At 44.4% G+C, this 27828-nt stretch overlaps 3 protein-coding genes across 5 annotated transcripts in view; all 3 read left to right on the top strand.

Moving 5' to 3' along the window:
- Positions 1-27828, top strand: part of LOC128703154 (A disintegrin and metalloproteinase with thrombospondin motifs 9) — a 1205378-nt gene that overhangs the window by 600984 nt on the left and 576566 nt on the right. The window lies entirely within an intron of this gene.
- On the top strand, positions 920-1650 carry LOC138855200 (uncharacterized). Its single transcript, XM_070103235.1, has 2 exons — positions 920-1520; positions 1551-1650. The coding sequence occupies exon 1, from the start codon at positions 1139-1141 to the stop codon at positions 1439-1441; it is 303 nt and encodes a 100-aa protein (XP_069959336.1). The 5' UTR covers positions 920-1138; the 3' UTR covers positions 1442-1520; positions 1551-1650.
- On the top strand, positions 3629-5929 carry LOC138855213 (uncharacterized). The gene is made up of 2 exons (XM_070103355.1): positions 3629-4229; positions 4260-5929. Exon 1 carries the CDS (start codon positions 3848-3850, stop codon positions 4148-4150), a length of 303 nt encoding a protein of 100 aa, XP_069959456.1. The 5' UTR covers positions 3629-3847; the 3' UTR covers positions 4151-4229; positions 4260-5929.

Raw genomic sequence — 27828 nt, 5'->3', positions numbered from 1 at the left:
CACAACAACTTCCAACACTTTCAATACACAGTTCAGGTATAATATTCCAACTCACCTTAATTATTGTATGTAGTATATTGTGTTGAAGTCGACAGTAAACAATTTTATTAAGTCTTCGATATTCATGAGAGTAAAACAGACTTTGATAAATAAAATCGTTTACTAATACAAAATGTATCGAATTGTGTTTTTGTGTTATATTTGTTTCATCGTTGTGCTTCAACGACTGGAAAACCAACGAGAGGATCGGCTCAAGGAGCAAAGGGATAAGATCCACTGTCTCGTTTACGAAAGACAAACGGCCCTTGAATCTTGGTACCAAACACTGATTCACCAAATATATGGACGAGAGCCATACAAACCATCAGAACAGTGTTCTGAATCCTGGATAAACGTCCCAATACTGAGTTCCATGGCCCACAGTTCTTGTTTAATGGACGAAATAATGACTTTGAAAAATACTCTGCAGAAAATGAGTTTATCTCAGAAAGAACGAGGAATGCCATTGTTGCAAGATGTTGGTCTGATGGCACTGTTCCTTGCTTTGTTCTTTATTTATTTTTTATGGACCGACGACGAGGAACGTCTCCCTGAGGACGAGGAAGAAAGTCTCCCTGAGGACGAGGAAGAAAGTCTCCCTGAGGACGAGGAAGAAAGTCTCCCTGAGGACGAGGAAGAAAGTCTCCCTGAGGACGAGGAAGAAAGTCTCCCTGAGGACGAGGAAGAAAGTCTCCCTGAGGACGACGAAGAAAGTCTCCCTGAGGACGACGAAGAAAGTCTCCCTGAGGACGACGAAGAAAGTCTCCCTGAGGACGACGAAGAAAGTCTCCCTGAGGACGACGAAGAAAGTCTCCCTGAGGACGACGAAGAAAGTCTCCCTGAGGACGACGAAGAAAGTCTCCCTGAGGACGACGAAGAAAGTCTCCCTGAGGACGACGAAGAAAGTCTCCCTGAGGACGACGAAGAAAGTCTCCCTGAGGACGACGAAGAAAGTCTCCCTGAGGACGACGAAGAAAGTCTCTCTGAGGACGACGAAGAAAGTCTCCCTGAGGACGACGAAGAAAGTCTCTCTGAGGACGACGAAGAAAGTCTCCTTGAGGACGCTGAGGAACGTCTCCCTGAGGACGACGAGGAATACATGATCTTTCGTATGTCGATGATCAAACTTAACGAAACGTACGATTACGAAAGTTGTCTTCAGAGATTTGTCCACGTTAGAAACATTTTGAGGAAAATACAACGTGAAAACTACAATACCGTGTTTGACGATGAGGGCGACGAAGACTGTGTCTCCTATTACGACGAGGAGTCTCAGTCCTATTACGACGAGGAGTCTCAGGCCTATTACGACGAGGGGTCTCAGGCCTATTACGACGAGGAGTCTCAGTCCTATTACAATGGGGAGTCTCTCTCCTATTTGAATGAAAAATGTCTTTCATAAGACGATAATGAATGTTCCTCCAAGGAAGACTAAGATGAAGGAGAGTGAAGTGACCACCCGGCAGTAGGACAGTGGTGAGGTGACCACCCGGCAGTAGGACAGTGGTGAGGTGACGACCCGACAGTGGTGAAGGGTGTGTGTGTGTGTGTGTGTGTGTGTTTGTTTTGATATTATTATTATTATTATTATTATTATTATTATTATTATTATTATTATTATTATTATTATTATTATTATTACTGTCTTGACTAATTGCCTACGTTTGTGTATGCCTACGTTATCTTAACTGCTTCATCCACTAACTTCAATTGCCTCCCTCCACTATTTTTGCTACTTTCCACAACTGTCTTAGCTGTTACTCTCCATCTTAAGTACTTCCCTACATCATCTTACCTCCTCTCCTACACTTAGCTACTTCCCTCAACAACCTTATCTACTTCCTTCTACAGTAGTATCTTCATTATTACTTTCCGACCTCTTGGCTACTTCCCTCCTGGTATATCTGAGCTAACTTTCAAACATCTTAACTACTTTCAGTCACAGCTACTTTCCTCCACCATTCGAGCTTTCCTCTATCACTTAAATTACTTTCCCTCAACTTCTTAGTTACTTCGCCATGTTAATTACTTTCATTATCTTAGCAACTTATTTTCACCATCCTCGATACTTCCCTCGACTATCATAGTTACTTCCTTCTTTATCTTGACTACTTTCTTACGTCACTGCCTCAATTATCACCACCTATTGTTACGTCTACATTCACAACTACTATTTCCATCACTACCACCTTTACTACTACGACTACTACCACATTCACTATTACCACCAAAACCACTTCCCAGTACCACATTTACTATTACTACTATTACTACATCTGTTACTACTTAAAATCACATCCAATACTACCTACCACCATTTTAACAATGACTATTACTGCTACCAACATGAAAACTTCAACCACTATCACCACCACCAAACTCCCAACAACTTCCATCAATGTCAGCACTACCACCACAATCGACACTAAAATAACTTCCCCCACAACCAGCACTACCACCACTATCAACACTACCAACAACTTCCACCACCTGCAGCAGTACTACGACTATTAACACTACAATAGTTTCCAGCACTACCACCACTACTACAATTTCCACTACCACTATCAACACTACAACAACTAACAGCACTGTCACTACCATCATCACTACAACAATTCCCATCACTATCACCACCGTCAACACCACAACAACTTCCAACACTTTCAATACACAGTTCAGGTATAATATTCCAACTCACCTTAATTATTGTATGTAGTATATTGTGTTGAAGTCGACAGTAAACAATTTTATTAAGTCTTCGATATTCATGAGAGTAAAACAGACTTTGATAAATAAAATCGTTTACTAATACAAAATGTATCGAATTGTGTTTTTGTGTTATATTTGTTTCATCGTTGTGCTTCAACGACTGGAAAACCAACGAGAGGATCGGCTCAAGGAGCAAAGGGATAAGATCCACTGTCTCGTTTACGAAAGACAAACGGCCCTTGAATCTTGGTACCAAACACTGATTCACCAAATATATGGACGAGAGCCATACAAACCATCAGAACAGTGTTCTGAATCCTGGATAAACGTCCCAATACTGAGTTCCATGGCCCACAGTTCTTGTTTAATGGACGAAATAATGACTTTGAAAAATACTCTGCAGAAAATGAGTTTATCTCAGAAAGAACGAGGAATGCCATTGTTGCAAGATGTTGGTCTGATGGCACTGTTCCTTGCTTTGTTCTTTATTTATTTTTTATGGACCGACGACGAGGAACGTCTCCCTGAGGACGAGGAAGAAAGTCTCCCTGAGGACGAGGAAGAAAGTCTCCCTGAGGACGAGGAAGAAAGTCTCCCTGAGGACGAGGAAGAAAGTCTCCCTGAGGACGAGGAAGAAAGTCTCCCTGAGGACGAGGAAGAAAGTCTCCCTGAGGACGACGAAGAAAGTCTCCCTGAGGACGACGAAGAAAGTCTCCCTGAGGACGACGAAGAAAGTCTCCCTGAGGACGACGAAGAAAGTCTCCCTGAGGACGACGAAGAAAGTCTCCCTGAGGACGACGAAGAAAGTCTCCCTGAGGACGACGAAGAAAGTCTCCCTGAGGACGACGAAGAAAGTCTCCCTGAGGACGACGAAGAAAGTCTCCCTGAGGACGACGAAGAAAGTCTCCCTGAGGACGACGAAGAAAGTCTCCCTGAGGACGACGAAGAAAGTCTCCCTGAGGACGACGAAGAAAGTCTCTCTGAGGACGACGAAGAAAGTCTCCCTGAGGACGACGAAGAAAGTCTCTCTGAGGACGACGAAGAAAGTCTCCTTGAGGACGCTGAGGAACGTCTCCCTGAGGACGACGAGGAATACATGATCTTTCGTATGTCGATGATCAAACTTAACGAAACGTACGATTACGAAAGTTGTCTTCAGAGATTTGTCCACGTTAGAAACATTTTGAGGAAAATACAACGTGAAAACTACAATACCGTGTTTGACGATGAGGGCGACGAAGACTGTGTCTCCTATTACGACGAGGAGTCTCAGTCCTATTACGACGAGGAGTCTCAGGCCTATTACGACGAGGGGTCTCAGGCCTATTACGACGAGGAGTCTCAGTCCTATTACAATGGGGAGTCTCTCTCCTATTTGAATGAAAAATGTCTTTCATAAGACGATAATGAATGTTCCTCCAAGGAAGACTAAGATGAAGGAGAGTGAAGTGACCACCCGGCAGTAGGACAGTGGTGAGGTGACCACCCGGCAGTAGGACAGTGGTGAGGTGACGACCCGACAGTGGTGAAGGGTGTGTGTGTGTGTGTGTGTGTGTGTTTGTTTTGATATTATTATTATTATTATTATTATTATTATTATTATTATTATTATTATTATTACTGTCTTGACTAATTGCCTACGTTTGTGTATGCCTACGTTATCTTAACTGCTTCATCCACTAACTTCAATTGCCTCCCTCCACTATTTTTGCTACTTTCCACAACTGTCTTAGCTGTTACTCTCCATCTTAAGTACTTCCCTACATCATCTTACCTCCTCTCCTACACTTAGCTACTTCCCTCAACAACCTTATCTACTTCCTTCTACAGTAGTATCTTCATTATTACTTTCCGACCTCTTGGCTACTTCCCTCCTGGTATATCTGAGCTAACTTTCAAACATCTTAACTACTTTCAGTCACAGCTACTTTCCTCCACCATTCGAGCTTTCCTCTATCACTTAAATTACTTTCCCTCAACTTCTTAGTTACTTCGCCATGTTAATTACTTTCATTATCTTAGCAACTTATTTTCACCATCCTCGATACTTCCCTCGACTATCATAGTTACTTCCTTCTTTATCTTGACTACTTTCTTACGTCACTGCCTCAATTATCACCACCTATTGTTACGTCTACATTCACAACTACTATTTCCATCACTACCACCTTTACTACTACGACTACTACCACATTCACTATTACCACCAAAACCACTTCCCAGTACCACATTTACTATTACTACTATTACTACATCTGTTACTACTTAAAATCACATCCAATACTACCTACCACCATTTTAACAATGACTATTACTGCTACCAACATGAAAACTTCAACCACTATCACCACCACCAAACTCCCAACAACTTCCATCAATGTCAGCACTACCACCACAATCGACACTAAAATAACTTCCCCCACAACCAGCACTACCACCACTATCAACACTACCAACAACTTCCACCACCTGCAGCACTACTACGACTATTAACACTACAACAGTTTCCAGCACTACCACCACTACTACAATTTCCACTACCACTATCAACACTACAACAACTAACCGCACTGTCACTACCATCATCACTACAACAATTCCCATCACTATCACCACCGTCAACACCACAACAACTTCCAACACTTTCAATACACAGTTCAGGTATTATATTCCAACTCACCTTAATTATTGTATGTAGTATATTGTGTTGAAGTCGACAGTAAACAATTTTATTATCTTAAGTCTTCGATATTCATGAGAGTAAAACAGACTTTGATAAATAAAATCGTTTACTAATACAAAATGTATCGAATTGTGTTTTTGTTTTTTATTTGTTTCATCGTTGTGCTTCAACGACTGGAAAACCAACGAGAGGATCGGCTCAAGGAGCAAAGGGATAAGATCCACTGTCTCGTTTACGAAAGACAAACGGCCCTTGAATCTTGGTACCAAACACTGATTCACCAAATATATGGACGAGAGCCATACAAACCATCAGAACAGTGTTCTGAGTCCTGGATAAACGTCCCAATACTGAGTTCCATGGCCCACAGTTCTTGTTTAATGGACGAAATAATGACTTTGAAAAACACTCTTCAGAAAATGAGTTTATCTCAGGAAGAACGAGGAATGCCATGGTTGCAAGATGTTGGTCTGATGGCACTGTTTCTTGCTTTGTTCTTTATTTATTTTGTATGGACCGACGACGAGGAACGTCTCCCTGAGGACGAGGAAGAAAGTCTCCATGAGGACGCTGAGGAACGTCTCCCTGAGGACGACGAGGAATACATGATCTTTCGTATGTCGATGATCAAACTTAATGAAACGTACGATTACGAAAGTTGTCTTCAGAGATTTGTCCACGTTAGAAACATTTTGAGGAAAATACAACGTGAAAACTACAATACCGTGTTTGACGATGAATGTCTCTCCTGGGACAACGCGGCATGTGTCTCCTAGGAAGACTAGGAATGTGTCCGCCAAGTGGACCAAGACTTAAATACTACGAGTCATCCGTCAGTAAAGTTAGTAAAGTAGCAGTAACAGCGCATTAGTAGCAAGAGTACAAAGACAGCTATTAGGTGGTTGGCCAAAAAATGGAAAAAAGTGAAAAATAAAATTAGAGCGTGTTGTAACATGTTCTGTCTCTGTAGGAGCAATTGAGATGACGACCTGGTAGTGGTGGGGTGCGTTTGTTTTGGTATCCTGTGGGGTTCCTGGTGACCCACAGGATATCAGATTAGTAGTAGCCGGATTCTTATTTTTATTATCATTATTATTATTATTATTATTATTATTATTATTATTATTATTATTATTATTATTATTATTAATTAGATAGCTTCTTAAGGGTTGAAGTGTTGTAAAAGAGGAGGGTTTTGAGAGCCTCGGGCTTGAAAACCCAACAGGCTTGTGAGATGTTAGATTTCTTTGGACAGTATCCACAGGGCATGTGACTTGCACCTGCTGTGTAAGTCACAGGTGTGGGGCTACGTTTCACAGTGAAGTCTTTGATAGAGGATTTGTTTAAGGTGTGAACACTGATGCTGTTTCTAGCAAGTACCTAGAGGGTATTCTTGGCAACGTAATAATGATATATTTATTTCTACAAGTACATTTACAACTTATACAGACCATAGCTGACATCAGTGACATACTATATAGAAAGCTCCTGGTTATGCTGAGCATTTCAGGCAAATTAGGTTAATTTTGTCCCCAGGATGCGACCCACGCCAATCGACTAGCAACCAGGTACCTGTTACGTAAAAACGCACAAGTGCAAACAAATCTCCTGGAGAGCGAAACGTTGCCTCAATAAAATGTCAAATTGGTTTCACCTCTGACCTTTTTGCCTAACATTATTACACCCAGGTACCTATTTACTGCTAGGTGAACAGGGCCAGTAGGTGTCATAAGGAAATAATGGGCATGTGGGGTCGATCCATGTGGGGAACAGCCCCACATGGAAGTACTTTGAACTGCTGAGAGGATTGTTTGTACCTTGAATTTGCAATCACAGATGAAGATGGAAAATGGTTTACAAGGGCACGCAAGCAAACACTAGGACATATTAGAAAACGTAAGACGTGATCAAGGTCCCAGGACCGAAACGTTTTCTAATAAATATGTCCTAGTGTTTACTCACGTGTTTTTCTAAATCATTTTATAGGTGTCTTGTTACCAAGGTTTGTACCGAGATAGAAACTGTCAGACACAGCAACATGTACAAAAATTTGTTATCTTTATTGACGAAACGTTTCACCTACACAGTAGGCTTCTTCAGTCAGATACAGAGGCAGCGGGTGTAGTAGGAAATGAAGATAATGTAATCAGTCCATCAACCTATTGAAAAGTATTTGAGGTGGTTAGTCCCTCAGCCTGGAGAAGAGTTCAACTCCATGATCTGGAACGATATGAAGCTGAAGCGTGTATAATGTTCACCAAGACCTGGTCCTGGTCTTAATCTTGCAATGACCCGTCTTTGGCTTCCGAAGGAGAATGGGTTCTGCAATGTTGCAACGTATGCTGTTCCAGCACTGTTCTGGACAGTACATCTGGTGCGTCTCATAAGCGACAACGCCATCTGCAGTCTTTGGGTTCCTTACAGGAACATTGGTTCATATACATGTCTATGCTGGGCGCATTATACACATATGCATAAGCAGAGATATACTTACGCATATGCACACACATGCACTTCTAATTGTGAACATGCTAGCGAGGAGGAGGATTGTCCTTATGACGGGCATCAACATGTCCGGGGCGTTGACTCTGTGGTACACTAGGGTAGCCGCAGTTCTCTGTGGGTCTTCCTCGGGAGGGGACGAGAGTGCTAGTTGCTTGCGGAGTGTCTCACTGACTTGGCGTTCCAGGAGATAGTGTGTCAGGGGGCACTGGACAACGTGCTGCCAGTGATGGCACATCTCTGCCTTGTCAACCAGGCCCCGTGGCTTAGTGGCTAAAGCTCTCGCTTCAGATGGCAAGGGTCTGGGTTCGACTCCCAGCGGGGGTAGAAACATTGGGCGTGTTTCTTTACACCGGTTGTCTGTGTTCACCCATCAGTAAAATGGGTACCTGGGTGTTAGTTGACAGGTGTGGGTCGCATCCTGGGACAAAACTGACCTGATTTTCCCGAAATACTTTACATAATAAGCGGCTTTCTATATAATGTAGTAGTATTTCGTTAATGTCGGCTATGGTCGGTATACCATGTACATGTATTTGTAGTATATAAAGATATTATTATTATCAACTTGGCTGTGGGAAAGCCGAAACGAAGCCGAGGATGGCAGTGCAGTGCGCTCTAGACCAGTAGGCTTCTTCAGTTAAACCATACCCCGGCCGGGATTGAACCCGCGGTCAGAGAGTCTCAAAACTGGAATTTTGAGACTCTCTGACCGCGGGTTCAATCCCGGCCGGGGTATGGTTTGGTTGCAATCGTGTCATTACGATTTCTTCAGTTAAACACGCAGGCAGCAGGTGGAAGATCTTGAAGGCGTTGTTGGGGACAGGATTCACTAGTAGAAGTAAGAAGGCAAATTCCTTTGGAATCCAGCTCTTCTGACTCATAACTAGTAGAAGGGTTGGATTCCATATGAAGCTGCCTTCTTACTTCCACTAGAGGATCCCGTCCCCTACAACATCTTTGTGGTCTTCTACCTCACCTTCGTTCTCACGCCTCAGCTTCATATTGTTCCAGACCAGGAAGCTGAACTCTTCTCCAGGCTGAGGGACTGACCACCTCAAATACTTTGTCTCTAAGGTTAATGGACTGATTACATCTTTATTACACTACTACTGCTTCCTTTGTATTTGACTGAAGAAGCCTACCGCGTTGGCGAAACGTGTCGTCAATAAAAATACCCAACTGTTGCACATGTGTCTTAATCTTCAACTTGTCGGCATTTATACTATTTTCAACGTCTTGGTATCTTGATACAGGAATTTATTCTATGTTATCCCACTTACAATAGTAGATTTTTTCAGTGGTGACTCCGCCTCCTTCGGTTACCGTGTTCCTCCCTTAAGTCAATGTGACCTGAGCTGACTAGGTTGGGTGCATTGGCTTAAGCCGGTAGGAGACTTGGACCTGCCTCGCATGGGCCAGTAGGCCTTCTGCAGTGTTCCTTCGTTCTTATGTTCTTATGTTCTACTTCTCCCAGCATTTACTGTATTTTTCTCAAGAGTGATGGAGTGAACACACTGACTCCAGGCTGAGGGACTGATTACCTCAAAGTCCTCCTAATCTTCCACCTTTCTTCACTATGGAGATATCAACACGATAAAAAAAAGTAAGCACAAATGCAGTATAATGTGATCCGTTATTGATTACGTTTCGCCCACACAGTGGACTTTATCAAGTCACAAACAGATCTGCCTGGGTAAAGAGTACATGTGCAAGACAGGTATACAGTACCGACAAGATGAAAGTTAAGACACTTGTGCAACATCTGGTTAACTTTATTGTAGACGTTTCGCCATCCAGTGGCTTTATCAATACAGATTCTTGGACATAATTAGAAAACAGAAGAACTATATACAAAAGATGAGGTAATCAGTCCCTCAGCCTTGGAGGGTAGATCTGTTTGTGGCTTGATAAAGCCCACTGTGTGAGCGAAACGTTGTCAGTAAAGGATAGAATTATACTGCATTCTTGTTGAATCTGAATATGATATACAAACCTGACAGGTTGATACGACACATGTGCAACAGTTAGGTATCTTTATTCCGAAACGTTTCTCCTACACAGTAGGTTTCTTCAGTCGAGTGCAGAAGAGTTAGCATAATCAGTAGAGATGTGAAGACGATGTAATGAGTCCTTCACCCTTGAAGGCGTAGTTTTGAGGTGGTCAGTCCCTCAGCCTGGAGAAGAGCTTTGCTCCTAAGGAACAAAGCGGGACTTAACACATGAGTTAATGGGGTTATCTAAGCATATTCCTTAGGTAACATTGAAAATGGGTTAGGTACATATGTTTGTTAGTGGGTCTGGGTTTGAGAAGGACCTGCCTAGTATGGGCAAGTAGGCCTGCTGCAGTGTTCCTCCTTTCTCATGTTCTTATGCACGGTGTAACAGTTGTCAGTGAATGGTTCAGAGAACCGACATGTTGATAAATTAGACACATGTGCAACTCTTGGGTATCTTTATTGAGGAAACGTTTCGCCACACAGTGGCTTCATCAGTCCATACAAAGGAGAATCTTGAAGAACAGGAGGAGAATGAGGTAATCAGTCCCTCAACCTTGAGTCGATGTGTTCAGTCCATCAATCAAGATTGATGGACTGATGAAGCCACTGTGTGGCGAAACGTTTCCTCAATAAAGATACCCAAGAGTTGCACATGTGTCTAATTTATCATCAGTAGCAGTTGTCAATTGACGTGATACGTGCTTCAGGTCACGTATATCATTCTCTGTCATGTGAAGTGGATTCTGCTGGTCTTGCGGACTCCTTGTCCTCACCTCTTTGTTCACTTAAGCAGCCTAAGTGGATCAGCGTGGACAGATAATGTCTTCCCAGACGTGAATATAGACAGGTGTTCTTACACCCGTACTTGGGAAGCCTGTTAAACGTTTTGCACTCTGGCAGGATTGCTGGTCGTTTTGTCTCTGGAAGAAATAAGATGACATACTCAGGGCTGATTTTTACTTATATTCAGTCTCCACTTTATTTCCTGTCTTGTTTCCTGGTATTATTACTGATGTGCCCTACCTCAGCTGCTGCCCTACCTCAGCTGCTGCCCTACCTCAGCTGCTTCCCTACCTCAGCTGCTGCCCTACCTCAGCTGCTGCCCTACCTCAGCTGCTGTCCTGTCTCAGCTGCTGTCCTACCTCAGCTGCTGTCCTACCTCAGCTGCTGTCCTGTCTCAGCTGCTGTCCTACCTCAGCTGCTGTCCTACCTCAGCTGCTGTCCTACCTCAGCTGCTGTCCTACCTCAGCTGCTGTCCTACCTCAGCTGCTGTCCTGTCTCAGCTGCTGCCCTACCTCAGCTGCTGTCCTGTCTCAGCTGCTGCCCTACCTCAGCTGCTGTCCTACCTCAGCTGCTGTCCTGTCTCAGCTGCTGCCCTACCTCAGCTGCTGTCCTACCTCAGCTGCTGTCCTACCTCAGCTGCTGTCCTACCGCAGCTGCTGTCCTACCTCAGCTGCTGCCGTCTCAGCTGCTGCCCTACCTCAGCTGCTGTCGTGTCTCAGCTGCTGTCCTACCTCAACTGCTGTCCTACCTCAGCTGCTGTCCTACCTCAGCTGCTGTCCTGTCTCAGCTGCTGTCCTACCTCAGCTGCTGTCCTGTCTCAGCTGCTGCCCTACCTCAGCTGCTGCCCTACCTCAGCTGCTGCCCTACCTCAGCTGCTGTCCTACCTCAGCTGCTGCCCTACCTCAGCTGCTGTCCTGTCTCAGCTGCTGCCCTACCTCAGCTGCTGTCCTGTCTCAGCTGCTGCCCTACCTCAGCTGTTGTCCTGTCTCAGCTGCTGCCCTACCTCAGCTGCTGCCCTACCTCAGCTGCTGCCCTACCTCAGCTGCTGTCCTGTCTCAGCTGCTGTTCTACCTCAGCTGCTGCCCTACCTCAGCTGCTGTCCTGTCTCAGCTGCTGCCCTACCTCAGCTGCTGCCCTACCTCAGCTGCTGTCCTGTCTCACCTTCTGTCCTACCTCAGCTGCTGTCCTACCTCAGCTGCTGTCCTGTCTCAGCTGCTGTCCTACCTCATCTGCTGACCTACCTCAGCTGCTGTCCTACCTCAGCTGCTGTCCTACCTCAGCTGCTGTCGTGTCTCAGCTGCTGTCCTACCGCAGCTGCTGTCCTACCTCAGCTGCTGCCGTCTCAGCTGCTGCCCTACCTCAGCTGCTATCCTGTCTCAGCTGCTGTCCTACCTCAGCTGCTGTCCTGTCTCAGCTGCTGTTCTGTCTCAGCTGCTGTCCTACCTCGGCTGCTGTCCTACCTCGGCTGCTGTCCTACCTCGGCTGCTGTCCCACCTCGGCTGCTGTCCTACCTCACCTGTTACCCTACCTCAGCTGATATCTTCCCTCAGCTGATTATCCTCCCTTAGGAAGATAGCAGCACATAAGTACGGTAAGGCACCTAAACTACTGGAAACGGTTGAAGGTCCTCGATCTGTATTCCCTGGAACGCAGGCGAGAGAGATACATGATAATATACATTTGGAAGGTCCTGGAGGGATTGGTACCAAACCTGCACACGAAAATCACTCCCTATGAAAGCAAAAGACTCGGCAGGAGATGCAACAGTCCCCAATGGAAAGCAGAGGCGCCATGAGTACACTGAGAGACAACACACAAGTGTCAGGGGCCCAAGATTGTTCAACTGCCTCCCAGCATACATGAGAGGGATTACCAATAGACCCCTGGCTGTCTTCAAGAAGGCGCTGGACAGGCACCTAAAGTCAGTACCTGACCAACCGGGCTGTGGCTCGTACGTCAGCTTGCGTGCGGCCAGTAGTAACAGCCTGGCTGATCAGACCCTGATCAATCATGAGGCCTGGTCTCAGACCGGGCCGCGGGGGCATTGACCCCCGAAACCCTCTCCAGGTAAACTCCAGGTACAAAATGTGCTATTATTGATTCCTCGCGATATTGAAGATATTGAAGGTGTTTTTTTTTCTCGCAAACACACACACACACACACACACACACACACACACACACACACACACACACACACACACACACACACACACACACACACACACACACACACCTAGAAAGAACACCTAGAAAGGAATGATCTCATCAACAGCAGCCAACATGGTTTCAGGGACGGGAAATCCTGTGTCACAAACCTACTGGAGTTCTATGACATGGTGACAGCAGTAAGACAAGAGAGAGAGGGGTGGGTGGATTGCATTTTCTTGGACTGCAAGAAGGCGTTTGACACAGTTCCACACAAGAGATTGGTGCAAAAACTGGAGGACCAAGCAGGGATAACAGGGAAGGCACTACAATGGATCAGGGAATACTTGTCAGGAAGACAGCAGCGAGTCATGGTACGTGGCGAGGTGTCAGAGTGGGCACCTGTGACCAGCGGGGTCCCGCAGGGGTCAGTCCTAGGACCAGTGCTGTTTCTGGTATTTGTGAACGACATGACGGAAGGAATAGACTCTGAGGTGTCCCTGTTTGCAGATGACGTGAAGTTGATGAGAAGAATTCACTCGATCGAAGACCAGGCAGAACTACAAAGGGATCTGGACAGGCTGCAGACCTTGTCCAGCAATTGGCTCCTGGAGTTCAATCCCACCAAGTGCAAAGTCATGAAGATTGGGGAAGGGCAAAGAAGGCCGCAGACGGAGTACAGTCTAGGGGGTCAGAGACTACAAACCTCACTCAAGGAAAAAGATCTTGGGGTGAGTATAACACCAGGCACATCTCCTGAAGCGCACATCAACCAAATAACTGCTGCAGCATATGGGCGCCTAGCAAACCTCAGAACAGCATTCCGACATCTTAATAAGGAATCATTCAGGACCCTGTACACCGTGTATGTTAGGCCCATATTGGAGTATGCGGCACCAGTTTGGAACCCACACCTAGCCAAGCACGTGAAGAAACTAGAGAAAGTGCAAAGGTTTGCAACAAGACTAGTCCCAGAGCTAAGAGGTATGTCCTACGAGGAGAGGTTAAGGGAAATCAACCTGACGACACTGGAGGACAGGAGAGATAGGGGGGACATGATAACGACATACAAAATATTGAGAGGAATTGACAAGGTGGACAAAGACAGGATGTTCCAGAGATTGGACACAGTAACAAGGGGACACAGTTGGAAGCTGAAGACACAGATGAATCACAGGGATGTTAGGAAGTATTTCTTCAGCCACAGAGTAGTCAGTAAGTGGAATAGTTTGGGAAGCGATGTAGTGGAGGCAGGATCCATACATAGCTTTAAGCAGAGGTATGATAAAGCTCACGGCTCAGGGAGAGTGACCTAGTAGCGATCAGTAAAGAGGCGGGGCCAGGAGCTCGGACTCGACCCCCGCAACCTCAACTAGGTGAGTACACACAATGACATATAAAATACTGCGAGGAATTGACAAGGTGGACAGAGACAGGATGTTCCAGAGATGAGACACAACAACAAGGGGTCACAGTTGGAAGTTGAAGACTCGGATGAGTTACAGGGATGTTAGGAAGTATTTCTTCAGTCATAGAGTTGTCAGGAAGTGGAACAATCTGGAGAATGACGTAGTGGAGGTAGGATCCATAAATAGCTTTAAGAAGAGGTATGATAGCTCATGGAGCAGGGAGAAAAAGGACATAGCGACCAGTGAAGAACCGGGGCCAGGAGCTATGAATCGACCTCTGCAACCACAACTAGGCGAGTACACACACACACACACACACACACACACACACACACACACACACACACACCAAGGAAAAAACAGGCAGTGTTCCTTCATTAGTTATCTGTGTCATCTCTAGTGACCTTTGACCTGACCACACAAAATGCTGTGGAATCCTGACCTCCACCAGTCTGTTAATATTTCTTTTATGACCTTTACCAACGTGTGGTGTAAATGTTGCAGTCACTGCCGGCGCTAAAGGTGCAATGTTGATGTGGTAGTTGTTGGAGGTGTTTATTCTGCGTTTAGTCTCTTGTTCTTACCTGGTAGACTTTAGTCCTTAGTGAACTTGTGTCCTTGGTGGACTTTCGTCCTTAGTTGGTGCACTGGCTGACTTGTGTCCTTAGCTGGTGTGTGTACAGGAGGACGTGCTAGCACTCAGAAGGATGTGCTACCACTCAGAAGGATATGCTAGCACTCTGGAGGATGTGCTAGCACTCATGAGGAAGTGCTAGCACTCAGGTGGACGTGCTAGCACTCAGGTGGACGTGCTAGCACTCAGGTGGATGTACTAGCACTCAGGAGGATGTGCTAGCACTCAGGAGGATGTGCTATTGAGAACATAAGTTTAGGGTGGGCCAGAAACAGGAAGTGTGTGTACCACCCTCCTGCAAGAGTACAAGGATGGTAAGAGAGTACCTTTGTCTCTGTGCTGAGGCCAGTCCTTCACTGAGATGGTATCTGGTAACCTTGTGTTAACTATCATGTATGTTCCTCCCTAAAAATCTGTGGAATATCTGTGGCTGGTTTCAAGTGTTCCTACAGGTCTGTGGAATACCTGTGGATGGTTTCAAGTGTTCCTACAGGTCTGTGGAATACCTGCGGCTGGTTTCAAGTGTTCCTGCATGTCTGTGAAATACCTGTGGCTGGTTTCAAGTGTTCCTGCAGGTCTGTGGAATACTTGTGGCTGGTTTCAAGTGTTCCTGCAGGTCTGTGGAATACCTGTGGCTGGTTTCAAGTGTTCCTACAGGTCTGTGGAATACCTGTGACTGGTTACAAGTGTTCCTACAGGTCTGTGGAATACCTGTGGCTGGTTTCACGTGTTCCTCCCTACTGACCTGTACGTTCTCCACAGCTGTGATTTCGCCTGGTTTCAAAGGAGTCTTCAACACTGTACTTAACTAGTTGTGGTTGCAGGGGTCGAGTCACAGCTCCTGGCCCCGTCTCTTCACTGGTCGCTACTAGGTCACTTTTCCTGCTCCATGAGCTTTATCATATCTCTTCTTAAAGCTATGTATGGATCCTGCCTCCACTACATCACTTCCCAGACTGTTCCACTTCCTGACAACTCTGACTGAAGAAACACTTCCTAACATCCCTGTGATTCATCTGAGTCTTCAACTTCCAACTGTGACCTCTTGTTGCTATGTCCCATCTCTGGAATGCCCTGTTTCTGTCCACCTTGTCGATTCCTCTCAGTATTTTATATGTCGTTATCATATCCCCCCTATCTCTCCTGTCCTCCAGTGTCGTCAGGTCAATTTCCCCTAACCTTTCTTGTGGTTCTGGTAATGACTTGACATCTAGGTGAGTAGAAATGGGAAGCACGTCTCTGGCGCTCAGCAGACGGAGGATCAAGCATCCACTACTTCTTGCGCTGAATGACCCACGTGGGTTAAGCGCGTAACGTGAATTACTAATGTTAGGCAAAAGGACACAAGTACAACTAATGTGACATTTTATTGTGACAACGTTTCGCTCTCCAGGAGTTTTGTCAAGCCGTTCCTGGAGAGCGAAACGTTGTCACACTGAAATGTCACGTTAGTTGCACTTGTGTCCTTTTACCTAACATATTGTCGGTAATTCAGTGAATTATTAATATCTGGTAGTAACATTAATGTGATCCTTAAATGTAGCTGACAGTATGGCATCAAGTCTGCAATGGATGGTACAGTGCTTTAAGAACACCGCACCAGGTGTCTCATACTAGGTAGGTCCATCTCAAACCCAAACCCACTAACAAAAATATCTACCAACTCATTTTCAATGTTACCCACTTATCCACTACTGTTTCTAACTCAATACTTTCATATATCCTTTCTAAATCTAAAGTTAATGTATCTAAGTCAGATGTGGAAAATTGGAAAGAGAATCAGGACTGATACTGTGGCTAAGGAAGCAGAGATTTTTCAACCTGGTAGTCTCTAATTTTAATGTAACTATTAAGTCTTTTGGATTCGATTTAAAAATCCATCTGCCCATTTTTTTCCATATATAAATTTTCATGCTTCTTTTTTGCTATTACAGAATACCATAGTCACACTTACCTGGAGGTTATTCCGGGGATCAACGCCCCCGCGGCTCGGTCCATGACCAGGCCTCCCGATGGATCAGGGCCTGATCAACTAGGCTGTTACTGCTGGCCGCACGCAGTCCAACGTACGAGCCATAGCCCGGCTGATCCGGCACCGACTTTAGGTATCTGTCCAGCTCTCTCTTGAAGGCAGCCAGGGGTTTATTGGCAATTCCCCTAATGCTTGATGGGAGGCTGTTGAACAGTCTTGGGCCCCGGACACTTATGGTGTTTTCCCTTAGTGTACCAATGGCGCCCCTACTTTTTATTGGGGGCATTTTGCATCGCCTGCCCAGTCTTTTACTTTCGTAGGGAGTGATTTCTGTGTGCAGATTTGGGACCATTCCTTCCAGGATTTTCCAAGTGTAGATTATGATATATCTCTCCCTCCTGCGTTCCAACGAGTACAAGTCAAGTGCTTCCAAGCGTTCCCAGTAGTTAAGGTGCTTGACAGAACTTATACGTGCAGTAAAGGATCTCTGTACACTCTCTAGATCTGCGATTTCACCTGCTTTGTATGGAGATGTTAATGTACAGCAGTATTCCAGCCTAGAGAGAACAAGTGATTTGAAACGGATCATCATGGGCTTGGCATCTCTCGTTTTGAAAGTTCTCATTATCCATCCTATCATTTGTCGAGAGTTTTTTGGAATGTCTGTGTACACTGTCTGCATTTTCGTGGTCTTGGACACACTGGAAGATGCTGAATTTATCAACTTGTCTGTTCTGTGAGCCATTAATCTACGTTACTGTCGTAGTGGTCCAGTAGTTGCGAGAGACAGAGGGATATGCAACTGTTTTGAATCCATTTGATTAGTGATATTGCTTCTTTGGACTCGATCTGAGATTTTGGTCATAACATAACAATGGAGGAACACTGCAGCAGGCTTACCGGCCCATTCTTGGCAGATCCTCCTCAAACTCAAACCTGCTATTACTTCTTGGGACTCGTTCAGAGATTTTGATGATGTGGGACGTCACTGTTTTTTGTTAGGTAAAAGACATAAGTGAAACTAATGTGACTTTAGTTACACTTGTGTCCTGTTACCCAACATATTGTCGGTAATTCTACCAACATTGTCACTCTCTTTTTCGATTGTTTTGTTGCCATCTTTGTGGAGTAGAAGTATGTCAGTGATTTATAACGACAGAATTACCATCACATTAGTGACTTGAATGTCGTACTGAGTGACGGTACTCCAGTCGTTTCCTAATCACAGAAACCCAGTACCGTTAACTCCATCGTTGAACATTAAAATGGTATAAAATAACGACAGGTTGTTAGGTAAGACACATATGCAACAGTTAGGTATCTTTATTTCGAAAAGTTTCGCTTACACAGTAGGCTTCTTCAGCTTCTATCAACTTTTCTGTACTCGACTGAAGAAGCCTACTGTGTAGGCAGACCAGAGAGGCCTAGCTTCTCCCTACGAGCCCCGTGAGGGCAGGGAATGTGGCTAGGCCTGGGGACAGTTGGTCCCAGAGATTTGGGGTACGATCGACACCATGCCCAGCCCTTCTAGGGCAGGGTTGGTGCCTGAGCCCGACCTTGTAGCTCACAAGATAAGGGGGCACTTGCACCTCCTCCCATGGAAGGCTTAGGTCTCAAACACTCCCTAGACAGGGAGCCAGTGCCGGGCCACCACTTGGAAAAGGCCCGGGCCGGGACAATACCGGCGAATCTTTAACAACAACAACAACAACTTCAACTCCATATTGTTTCAGACTATGGAACAATACTCTTCTCCAGACTGAGGGACTGACCACCTCAAAACTTCAAGTGTGATGGACTGATTACATCGTCTTCAAGTATCTTCTGCTTCTATCAACTTTTCTGTACTCGACTGAAGAAGCCTACTGTGTAGGCGAAACGTTTCGAAATAAAGATACCTAACTGTTGCATATGTGTCTTACCTAACAACTCCATCGGTATCTTAAACACAGACCCCCCCAGCACCGTTAACAACGGTAACTTAAACACAGACTCCCAGCACCGTTAACTCCAACGGTAACTTAAAGACTGACTGGATCGTCATCTGACTTGCGTCAAAGGAATGTTTTTCCTGACGAACCAAACACTAGCACCATCCTTCAATTTTAAAGCAAATGCCACAGTAGAGAGCAGCTACTAGCTGAGTAAATCATTGGTGAAGCAAGCGGCAGGACCACTAGGTGGGTCCCAAGGGGTCCAGAGGTGATGCTGCATAAAGGGAATTACCGACAGACCCCTGGTTGTCTTCCAGAGTAAAGTCGATAATGTGGTTTTTGATCAACCAGGCTGTGGCTAGCACTAACATAGAAATACATGATATAAAATACCGACACGATGGTGAAATAAACACAAATACAGCTTAATGCGATCTTTTATTGACTACGTTTCGCCCACACAGTGGGCTTTATCAAGCCACAGCAGATCTTTGTGACTTCATCAAGACCGCTGTGTGGGCGAAACGTTGGCAGTAAAGGATCACATTATACTACATTCGTGTTTATTTTTCAACCCAGCACCAATATCCTGGTCTGGGACCGGGTACCAGGGAACTCTGTAACCAAAAAATTACACAGGTATGTATTGAGTCGACAAATCTCGCCCCGGAATTTTTTTGGCTAGGATTAATTTATTTACAAAAATGATTCAGGAATATTTGTAAAAGAATCATCTCCAATAGGCCTCTGGTTGCCTTCAAGAGGGAGCCGGACAGATACTTGGTCGGTGCTGGATCAGCCGGGCTGTGGTTCATACGTTGGACTACGTGCGGCCAGCAGTAAGAGCCTGGTTGATCAGGCCCTGATCAACCGGGAGGCCTGGTCGTGGATCGGGTCGCGGGGGCGTTGATCCCCGGAATATCCTCCAGGTACAGTCACTGAATTCTGTCACATGACCTTTATAGTGTACTGTTATAGGGACTTTGAGGCACCTTAGTTCCCCCGTCTCCTAATATAATGCGTATAATCTACCTTGTCTATAACTATCGCATTTGGTTGGTTTCGTAAGGTATAAGTTAACAAATCTTTGAATACAATTGTGTTGTAGAGGTGTGAGCAAAGCTCACACCTCTACAACACAGTTGAAGAATCCAAAGATTTTTCATGACTATAGTGACCTGACACAGTTGTACATGTTTCTGTCTTTATTTTGGTGAAATGGCCCGTGGCCTGGTGGCAAAAGCTCTCGTTTCGCACGGTGAGGGTCGAGGTTCGATTTCTGGCATTGGGCGTTTCCTTACTCCGGTTTTCCATGTTCACCCATCAGTAAAGTGGGCACCTGGGTGTTAGTGGACTGGTGTGGGTCGCATCCTGGGACGAAATTGACCTAATTTGCGGGAAATGCTCAGCATAACAAGGGACTTTCTATATAGTAGTATGTCATTGATGTTAGTTATGGTCTGTATACCTTGTACATGTACTGGTAAATATGGTATAAACCTTGGTAATAAATACCGACAAGTTGGTTTAGAAAGACACGTAAGCAAACACTGTGACATATTTATTAGAAAACGTTTCGGTCCTGGGACCTTGATCATTTCTAAACCAACTTGTAAATATAAATATATATATATTTTTTTATTTTAATTGTAAGTTTATAGCTTATTTGTAGATAAATTAGACACATGTGCAACTCTTGGGTATCTTTATTGAGGAAACGTTTCGCCACACAGTGGGTTCATCAGTCCATACAAAGGAGAATCTTGAAGAATAGGAGGAGAGTGAGGTAATCAGTCCCTCAACCTTGAGTCGATGTGGTCAGTCCATCAATCTTGAATAGAATTCAAATACAGCTTATTTGTATTTGATTTAGGGTTTGTTGCCCAACAGTCCCCGACCAAACTTTAGGGTTTGTTGCCCAACAGTCCCAGACCAAACTTTAGGGTTTGTTGCCCAACAGTCCCAGACCAAACTTTAGGGTTTGTTGCCCAACAGTCCCAGACCAAACTTTAGGGTTTGTTGCCCAACAGTCCCAGACCAAACTTTAGGGTTTGTTGCCCAACAGTCCCAGACCAAACCTTTTGATTGACGGTCTGATAAGTCAGGCTGTGGGGTGACATGAGTATTCAGTCCATTGTACGCACCACAACCTGGTTGATCAAACAGTAACTTGAGGAATATGTCAAATTCTCTCTTGAAGACAGCCAAGGGTCTGTTAGTAATTCTCCTAATGTGTGAAATGGTGTTGAAGAATCTTGGCCCCTTTACACTTATCTCTTAGTATACTCATGACGCCCCTGCTTGTCATTACGATTATTGTGCACCGTCTGCCAAACCTCTTGCTTTAGTAGGGAATAATTCCAGTGTGCAGATTTTGAACCATTCCCTCTAGAATTTTTCAGGTGTAAATTATGATGCATCTTTCTCTCATACTTTCCAAGGGGTACAAGTATTCCCAGTAGTTCAGGTGCCTGATTGAACATACACGAGCAGTGAAAGTTCTCTGTACATTTTCCAGTTCATCAGTCTCGCCGCCTCGTGTGTGTGTGTGTGTGTGTGTGTGTGTGTGTGTGTGTGTGTGTGTGTGTGTGTGTGTGTGTGAGACCCAGTTAATATTTGCACTAATAACTCATTACAGTTGTGACCGGGTGTGGACGTGTGAATTGCTGATTACTTTATAATTTGTTCATGATTGTACCCATGTATAGACGTGTAGATGATTCATTACCTTTGTAAATTGGTCATAATTGTAACCAGATCTACCTGGAGTTCATTACCTTGTAAGTTGGTCATGACTGTGACCAGATCTACCTGGAGTTCATTACCTTGTAAGTTGGTCATGACTGTGACCAGATCTACCTGGCATTACCTTTGTAACGTGTTCAGCTCTCAAAGCTTTGTGGTCCAGTCCCTGAACCCATTATGTACCTCTGTAATCATTTGACTCCCACCATAGGATGGGTATGGGGTACATAATTAACATATTAAGCTTAATCCTAAAGCGGTCGTCCCAGTACAGGAGTATTCCAGCCTTGAGAGAACAAGTGACTTCACGAGTATCGTTAGTGAGTTAGTTTAGGTTAGGTCAGGTTTGATTAGATTATATGAATGGTATACAATACTGACAAGATGAAAATTAAGACACGTGTGAAACATCTGGGTATCTTGTAGACGTTTCGCCATCCAGTGACTTTATCAATACAGAATCTTCAAGATTACGGTGCTCTTCACACCAGCTCCAAGACTGAGGGACTGATTACCTCATCTTTTGCATGTAGTTCTACTGTCTTCCATTCATGTCCTTGAATTTGTACTGATAAAGCCACTGGATGGAGAAACGTCTACAATAAAGATACCCAGATGCTGCACATGTCTTAATTTTCAACTTAGATTAAGTTAGGTTACGTTAGGTTAGGTTAGATTAGTCTAGGTTAAAATAGGTTAGGTTAGGTTATACTAGGCTAGATTAGACTAGGTTAGATTGGGTTAGGTTAGATTAGGTTAGATTGGGTTAGGTTAGATTAGATTAGGTTAGATTAATTAGGTTAGATTAGGTTAGGTCAGATTAGGTTAGATTAGATTAGGTTAGATTGGGTTAGGTTAGATTAGGTTGTTAGGTTGTAATACACAAATACATATATAACCATATATAGACAGAGTAAAATAAACGATCGTTATACGTCTGGCAACGAAATGGACAAAAACATTACAATCACTGTTGGGGCGAGAATGGGATAGGTTATTCTGTTATTGCTCCTGTTTTTTCCCTCTGCCGTTTAATAAATTGTCCTGTTTTATTTCTGTTGTTTTTGAATAGCTCCTTGTTGTATGTAATTACTTGTGTGATGTGTGTTGATCGTTGTTCTGTTTACTGTTTTCTGTTACAGCGGTCTCTCTCTCTCTCTCTCTCTCTCTCTCTCTCTCTCTCTCTCTCTGCACAGGGTTTGACACGGTTAGGTTAAGTATCCCTAACTTTATTGACAAGTTAACTTTATGACAAAGTAAGAGCTGTTACGTACATCAGCTCATTTGAAGGCATTTCTGTTATGAAACATACAAGTAGGGGACAGGGTGAAGTTGGAGCCATCTGTGGGCCAGCATTTTCATTTGATCAAGTGACTTTATCTCGTTGACATCATAATGCTGTACGAATGTGTTCCAGATTCGAGTCATCCTGGGGATAAATGATCTCAGATGAAGTGATGTTCTGGAGAAGGGTACAGCCAGAGTGAAGTTGCTGCTTTCTGCCCGTCTTGTGGTATAGAAGCTGGCTTCACGCTGTCCTCGAAGTCTCTCTCTCCCCTTGTTTATTCTTTGCTTACACTTAGATAATGCACGATAGTCATTAATCTAGATAGTACTAGTAGACAGTTCTCAGCAGATAGTCTTGGTGTGGACCTCCAGGTCCTCTCTCACTCTCTCAGACTTGCTATCAGCTAACATCAACCTTCACTCAAGTAACTTCACTCTTTCTCCTTGCACTCCCTCTGTACACAGCCTTGAACACAAGATGGGAGAGTCAAAGAAAGCTTCATTAGGATCCATTGAGGCAGTGATGAAGAATATAGCGTTATTGACCACAACTGACCACTGTACAGATGTGTGTGTATTGTGCTTAGCCTCGGTACTGGTGTGTTGGTCAGGACTGGCTTGCGTAAGGTCCCCTTTGGGAGGGTTTTCGCTGGGGATGTGACTCTTATGGCTGGGCGTGGGTTAGTAATGTTTGGTTGAAGACTATTGGCTAGCTAAATAGTAAACTAGCGGTTAGGGAACATGAAGGTTGGAGGTGGTTAGTTGACCTACTTCGGCACTTTCACATATCTGGAGAAGGTTTTGGGGGTCATTGACCCCGTGACTCGGTCTGAGACCAGACCTCATGGTGGATCAGTGTCTGATCAACCAGGCTGTTACTGCTTGTCGCACGTAAACCGACGTAAGAACCAAAGCCACATAAATATATTATTATTATTATTAAGAAGAACAGTAATAATTACAATGACATACGAAGTGTTTTGAAAAGTCTTGGTCCCCTTACACTTACTGACGTGTCTCTTAGTGTACTTATTGCACTGAAGGTATTTCTTACAGTCTGCCGAGCATCTTACTCTCGTAGTGAGTAATTTCAGCGAGCAGATTTGGAACCAGTCCCTCCAGCATTTTCTAGGGGACTGGCCCACGAAACCTATAGATTGTATAGATTCTGATGCATCTTTCTCGGCCTACGGATCAAGTAGGCTGTGATGGATATTCGGGGCCAGCGGGCTGCTGGTAGCAACAGTCTGGGTGATCAGGCAAGCGCCAGACAACGCCTGGTTCAGGGCTGGGCTGAGGGAATAATTTCTCTTGTTATTCCCTTGTTTTCTACCCTTGTTCGTCTCTTCTTTCACTCTCTTCCCCCCCTCTCTCTCTCTCTCTCTCTCTCTCTCTCTCTCTCTCTCTCTCTCTCTCTCTCTCTCATTTGTCTATTATGTTTCCCTATCTTCCATTGTCATCCGTATCTACATCGAACAATTTCTCTTCTCAGTTATCAATTTTTCTTGTTCTACACCTCCTCCTCCTCCTCCTCCTCCTCCTCCTCCTCCTCCTCCTCCTCCTCCTTCTCCTCCACCTCCACCTCCTCCTCCACCTCCTCCTCCACCTCCTCCACCACCTCCACCACCTCCTCCTCCTCCTTCTCCTCCTCCTCCACCTCCTCCTCCTCCTCCACCTCCTCCTCCACCTCCTCCACCTCCTCCACCTCCTCCACCTCCTCCACCTCCTCTACCTGGGTTCTTATCAGATGGAATTTTTGTTCGCTATTTGATGGTATCTTCAGCACCAGGTGTTGTAGTCTTTAAGACCAGGTGTTGTAGTCTTTAAGACCAGGTGTTGTAGTCTTTAAGACCAGGTGTTGTAGTCTTTAAGACCAGGTGTTGTAGTCTTCAAGACCAGGTGTTGTAGTCTTTAAGACCAGGTGTTGTAGTCTTTAAGACCAGGTGTTGTAGTCTTTAAGACCAGGTGTTGTAGTCTTTAAGACCAGGTGTTGTAGTCTTTAAGACCAGGTGTTGTAGTCTTCAAGACCAGGTGTTGTAGTCTTTAAGACCAGGTGTTGTAGTCTTTAAGACCAGGTGTGTTGTAGTCTTTAAGACCAGGTGTTGTAGTCTTTAAGACCAGGTGTTGTAGTCTTTAAGACCAGGTGTTGTAGTCTTTAAGACCAGGTGTGTTGTAGTCTTTAAGACCAGGTGTGTTGTAGTCTTTAAGACCAGGTGTTGTAGTCTTTAAGACCAGGTGTTGTAGTCTTTAAGACCAGGTGTTGTAGTCTTTAAGACCAGGTGTTGTAGTCTTTAAGACCAGGTGTGTTGTAGTCTTTAAGACCAGGTGTTGTAGTCTTTAAGACCAGGTGTTGTAGTCTTTAAGACCAGGTGTTGTAGTCTTTAAGACCAGGTGTTGTAGTCTTTAAGACCAGGTGTTGTAGTCTTCAAGACCAGGTGTTGTAGTCTTTAAGACCAGGTGTTGTAGTCTTTAAGACCAGGTGTTGTAGTCTTTAAGACCAGGTGTGTTGTAGTCTTTAAGACCAGGTGTTGTAGTCTTTAAGACCAGGTGTTGTAGTCTTTAAGACCAGGTGTTGTAGTCTTTAAGACCAGGTGTTGTAGTCTTTAAGACCAGGTGTTGTAGTCTTTAAGACCAGGTGTTGTAGTCTTTAAGACCAGGTGTTGTAGTCTTTAAGACCAGGTGTTGTAGTCTTTAAGACCAGGTGTTGTAGTCTTTAAGACCAGGTGTGTTGTAGTCTTTAAGACCAGGTTTTGTAGTCTTTAAGACCAGGTGTTGTAGTCTTTAAGACCAGGTGTTGTAGTCTTTAAGACCAGGTGTTTAGTCTTTAAGACCAGGTGTTGTAGTCTTTAAGACCAGGTGTTGTAGTCTTTAAGACCAGGTGTTGTAGTCTTTAAGACCAGGTGTTGTAGTCTTTAAGACCAGGTGTGTTGTAGTCTTTAAGACCAGGTGTGTTGTAGTCTTTAAGACCAGGTGTGTTGTAGTCTTTAAGACCAGGTGTTGTAGTCTTTAAGACCAGGTGTTGTAGTCTTTAAGACCAGGTGTGTTGTAGTCTTTAAGACCAGGTGTGGTTTACAAGACACGTAAGCAAACACTATCACATATATATTAGAAAACGTTTCGGTCCTGGGAAGTGATCAAGGTCCCAGGACCGAAACGTTTTCTAATATGTGATAGTGTTTGCTTACGTGTCTTTCTAAACCAAGTTGTCGGTATTTATTACCGAGGTTTATACCAAGATCAGGTGTGTTGTGGTCTTAAGATCAGGTGTGGTCTTTAAGACTAGGTCTGTCGTGATCTTCAAGACTACGTTTTAGTCTCCAAGGCCTTATAATTATAGCTTTGATGAGTGTCGATAGTTTACCTACTCTCAGAGCCCGGCCTTGGGTCAGTCTTGTCTGGTGTTTTGGACCCGAAAATAATTCAATTAATGGATGCATTGAGATGAGCATCACATCTCTCACTGCTGGAGATGAAGACTCACGATGAAGAGAACAGGACCAGGAGGCATTGTTTTGTAGCAGCAACAGCCTGGTTGACCAGGCTAGCACCAAACGAGCCTGGCCCATGGCCGGGCTCGACGAACATAAAACGTGTGCCAAACTTTTGGTATTTTGTTGTGAAAATATTTCGCCTGGACAGCGGGATTCTTCAGTTGAATCCAGTAGTGATGTTAATACTGGGGACAGATGTACTGTATAGATGATTTTAAAGTACTCAGTCCCTCAAATTTGATAGGTATTCGGTCCTTAAGCTCATAAATAATAGTTAATAACAATAATCTTTATTTCTACAAGTACATGATACAACTTATACAGACCATAGCTCACATCAGTGACAAAGAAAATCCCTGGTTATACAGAGTATTTCCCGCAACTTGGGTTAATTTTGCCCCCAGGATGTCACCCCACACCAGTCGGCTAACACCCAGGTACCTACTTACTACTGGGTGAACATGGACAGCAGGTGTATTAAGGAAACACACCCATATATTTCCACCCGTACCGGGGATCGAACTACGAACCTCCGTGTGAGCTGAGTGCGCTACCAACCCAGCTACATGACACAATGAGATCATCAAAAGACAGTTATTGTTGGCAGATTATGTAGCAGATTAATGCTGAGTGAGACAGTAGAGTACGGTATGGGTGGGGTTAGAACCCATGGATGAATCTGGAGTCAGCTGGACCAGTGGTTAACGCACTGGCCTGGAGTTTTACGACTCATTCACCATAGATTCAAACCCCACCCGTACCGTGATTTAACATGATGGTGATGGCAGTGTCATGTCATTACCAGGACCATTCACCATGGATTCAAACCCCACCCGTACCGTGATTTAACATGATGGTGATGGCAGTGTCATGTCATTACCAGGACCATAGATGACACCTCAACTAATAAATCGCGTCACTAATCACCTCTGAATAATGTCCCGCAAGATTATTCTTTGAATGACGTGATTAGTCTGTATGAAGATTGTTGCAAATGGTACAAAATACCGACAAGTTGATGATTAAGACACATGTACAACAGATGGGCATCTTAACTGTTGGCACAGTTAAGATACCCATCTGTTGCACATGTGTCTTAATCCTTGACTGAAGAAGCCTACCGTGCAGGCGAAACGTTTCAACAATAATACCTGTTTCATCTGTGTTTTGTTTACCTGACAAAAATATTACTGAGAATGGTTATAAGTATGAACTTAATTTTTAAAGAGGTGGAGGGGGAGCCAGTGGAAGGCCTCGGTCAGATGACCAAAAGCTCCAGCGAATGCAAGGATTACTTACTATCTTAGGTACAAGAATTGTTTATGTATCTCCAATATCGTCGTAACTGATCCAGGAAAAACAATTTGTAAGATGTAAATTCACAGATTTATTCCTGTTAAACCTGCTAAGGCCTAGTTCCCAGGCTTATTATGTAGGCCTGTTTTCTGACGCTACTGTCCACAGGATGGATATAGGAAGCAATTTTCTA

The sequence above is a fragment of the Cherax quadricarinatus genome, chromosome 85, assembly GCF_038502225.1.
Source record: "Cherax quadricarinatus isolate ZL_2023a chromosome 85, ASM3850222v1, whole genome shotgun sequence".
In the NCBI taxonomy this organism is placed as follows: domain Eukaryota; kingdom Metazoa; phylum Arthropoda; class Malacostraca; order Decapoda; family Parastacidae; genus Cherax; species Cherax quadricarinatus.
Note: the sequence above shows the minus strand (reverse complement) of the source record. Positions and strands in the feature narration are given on the sequence as shown.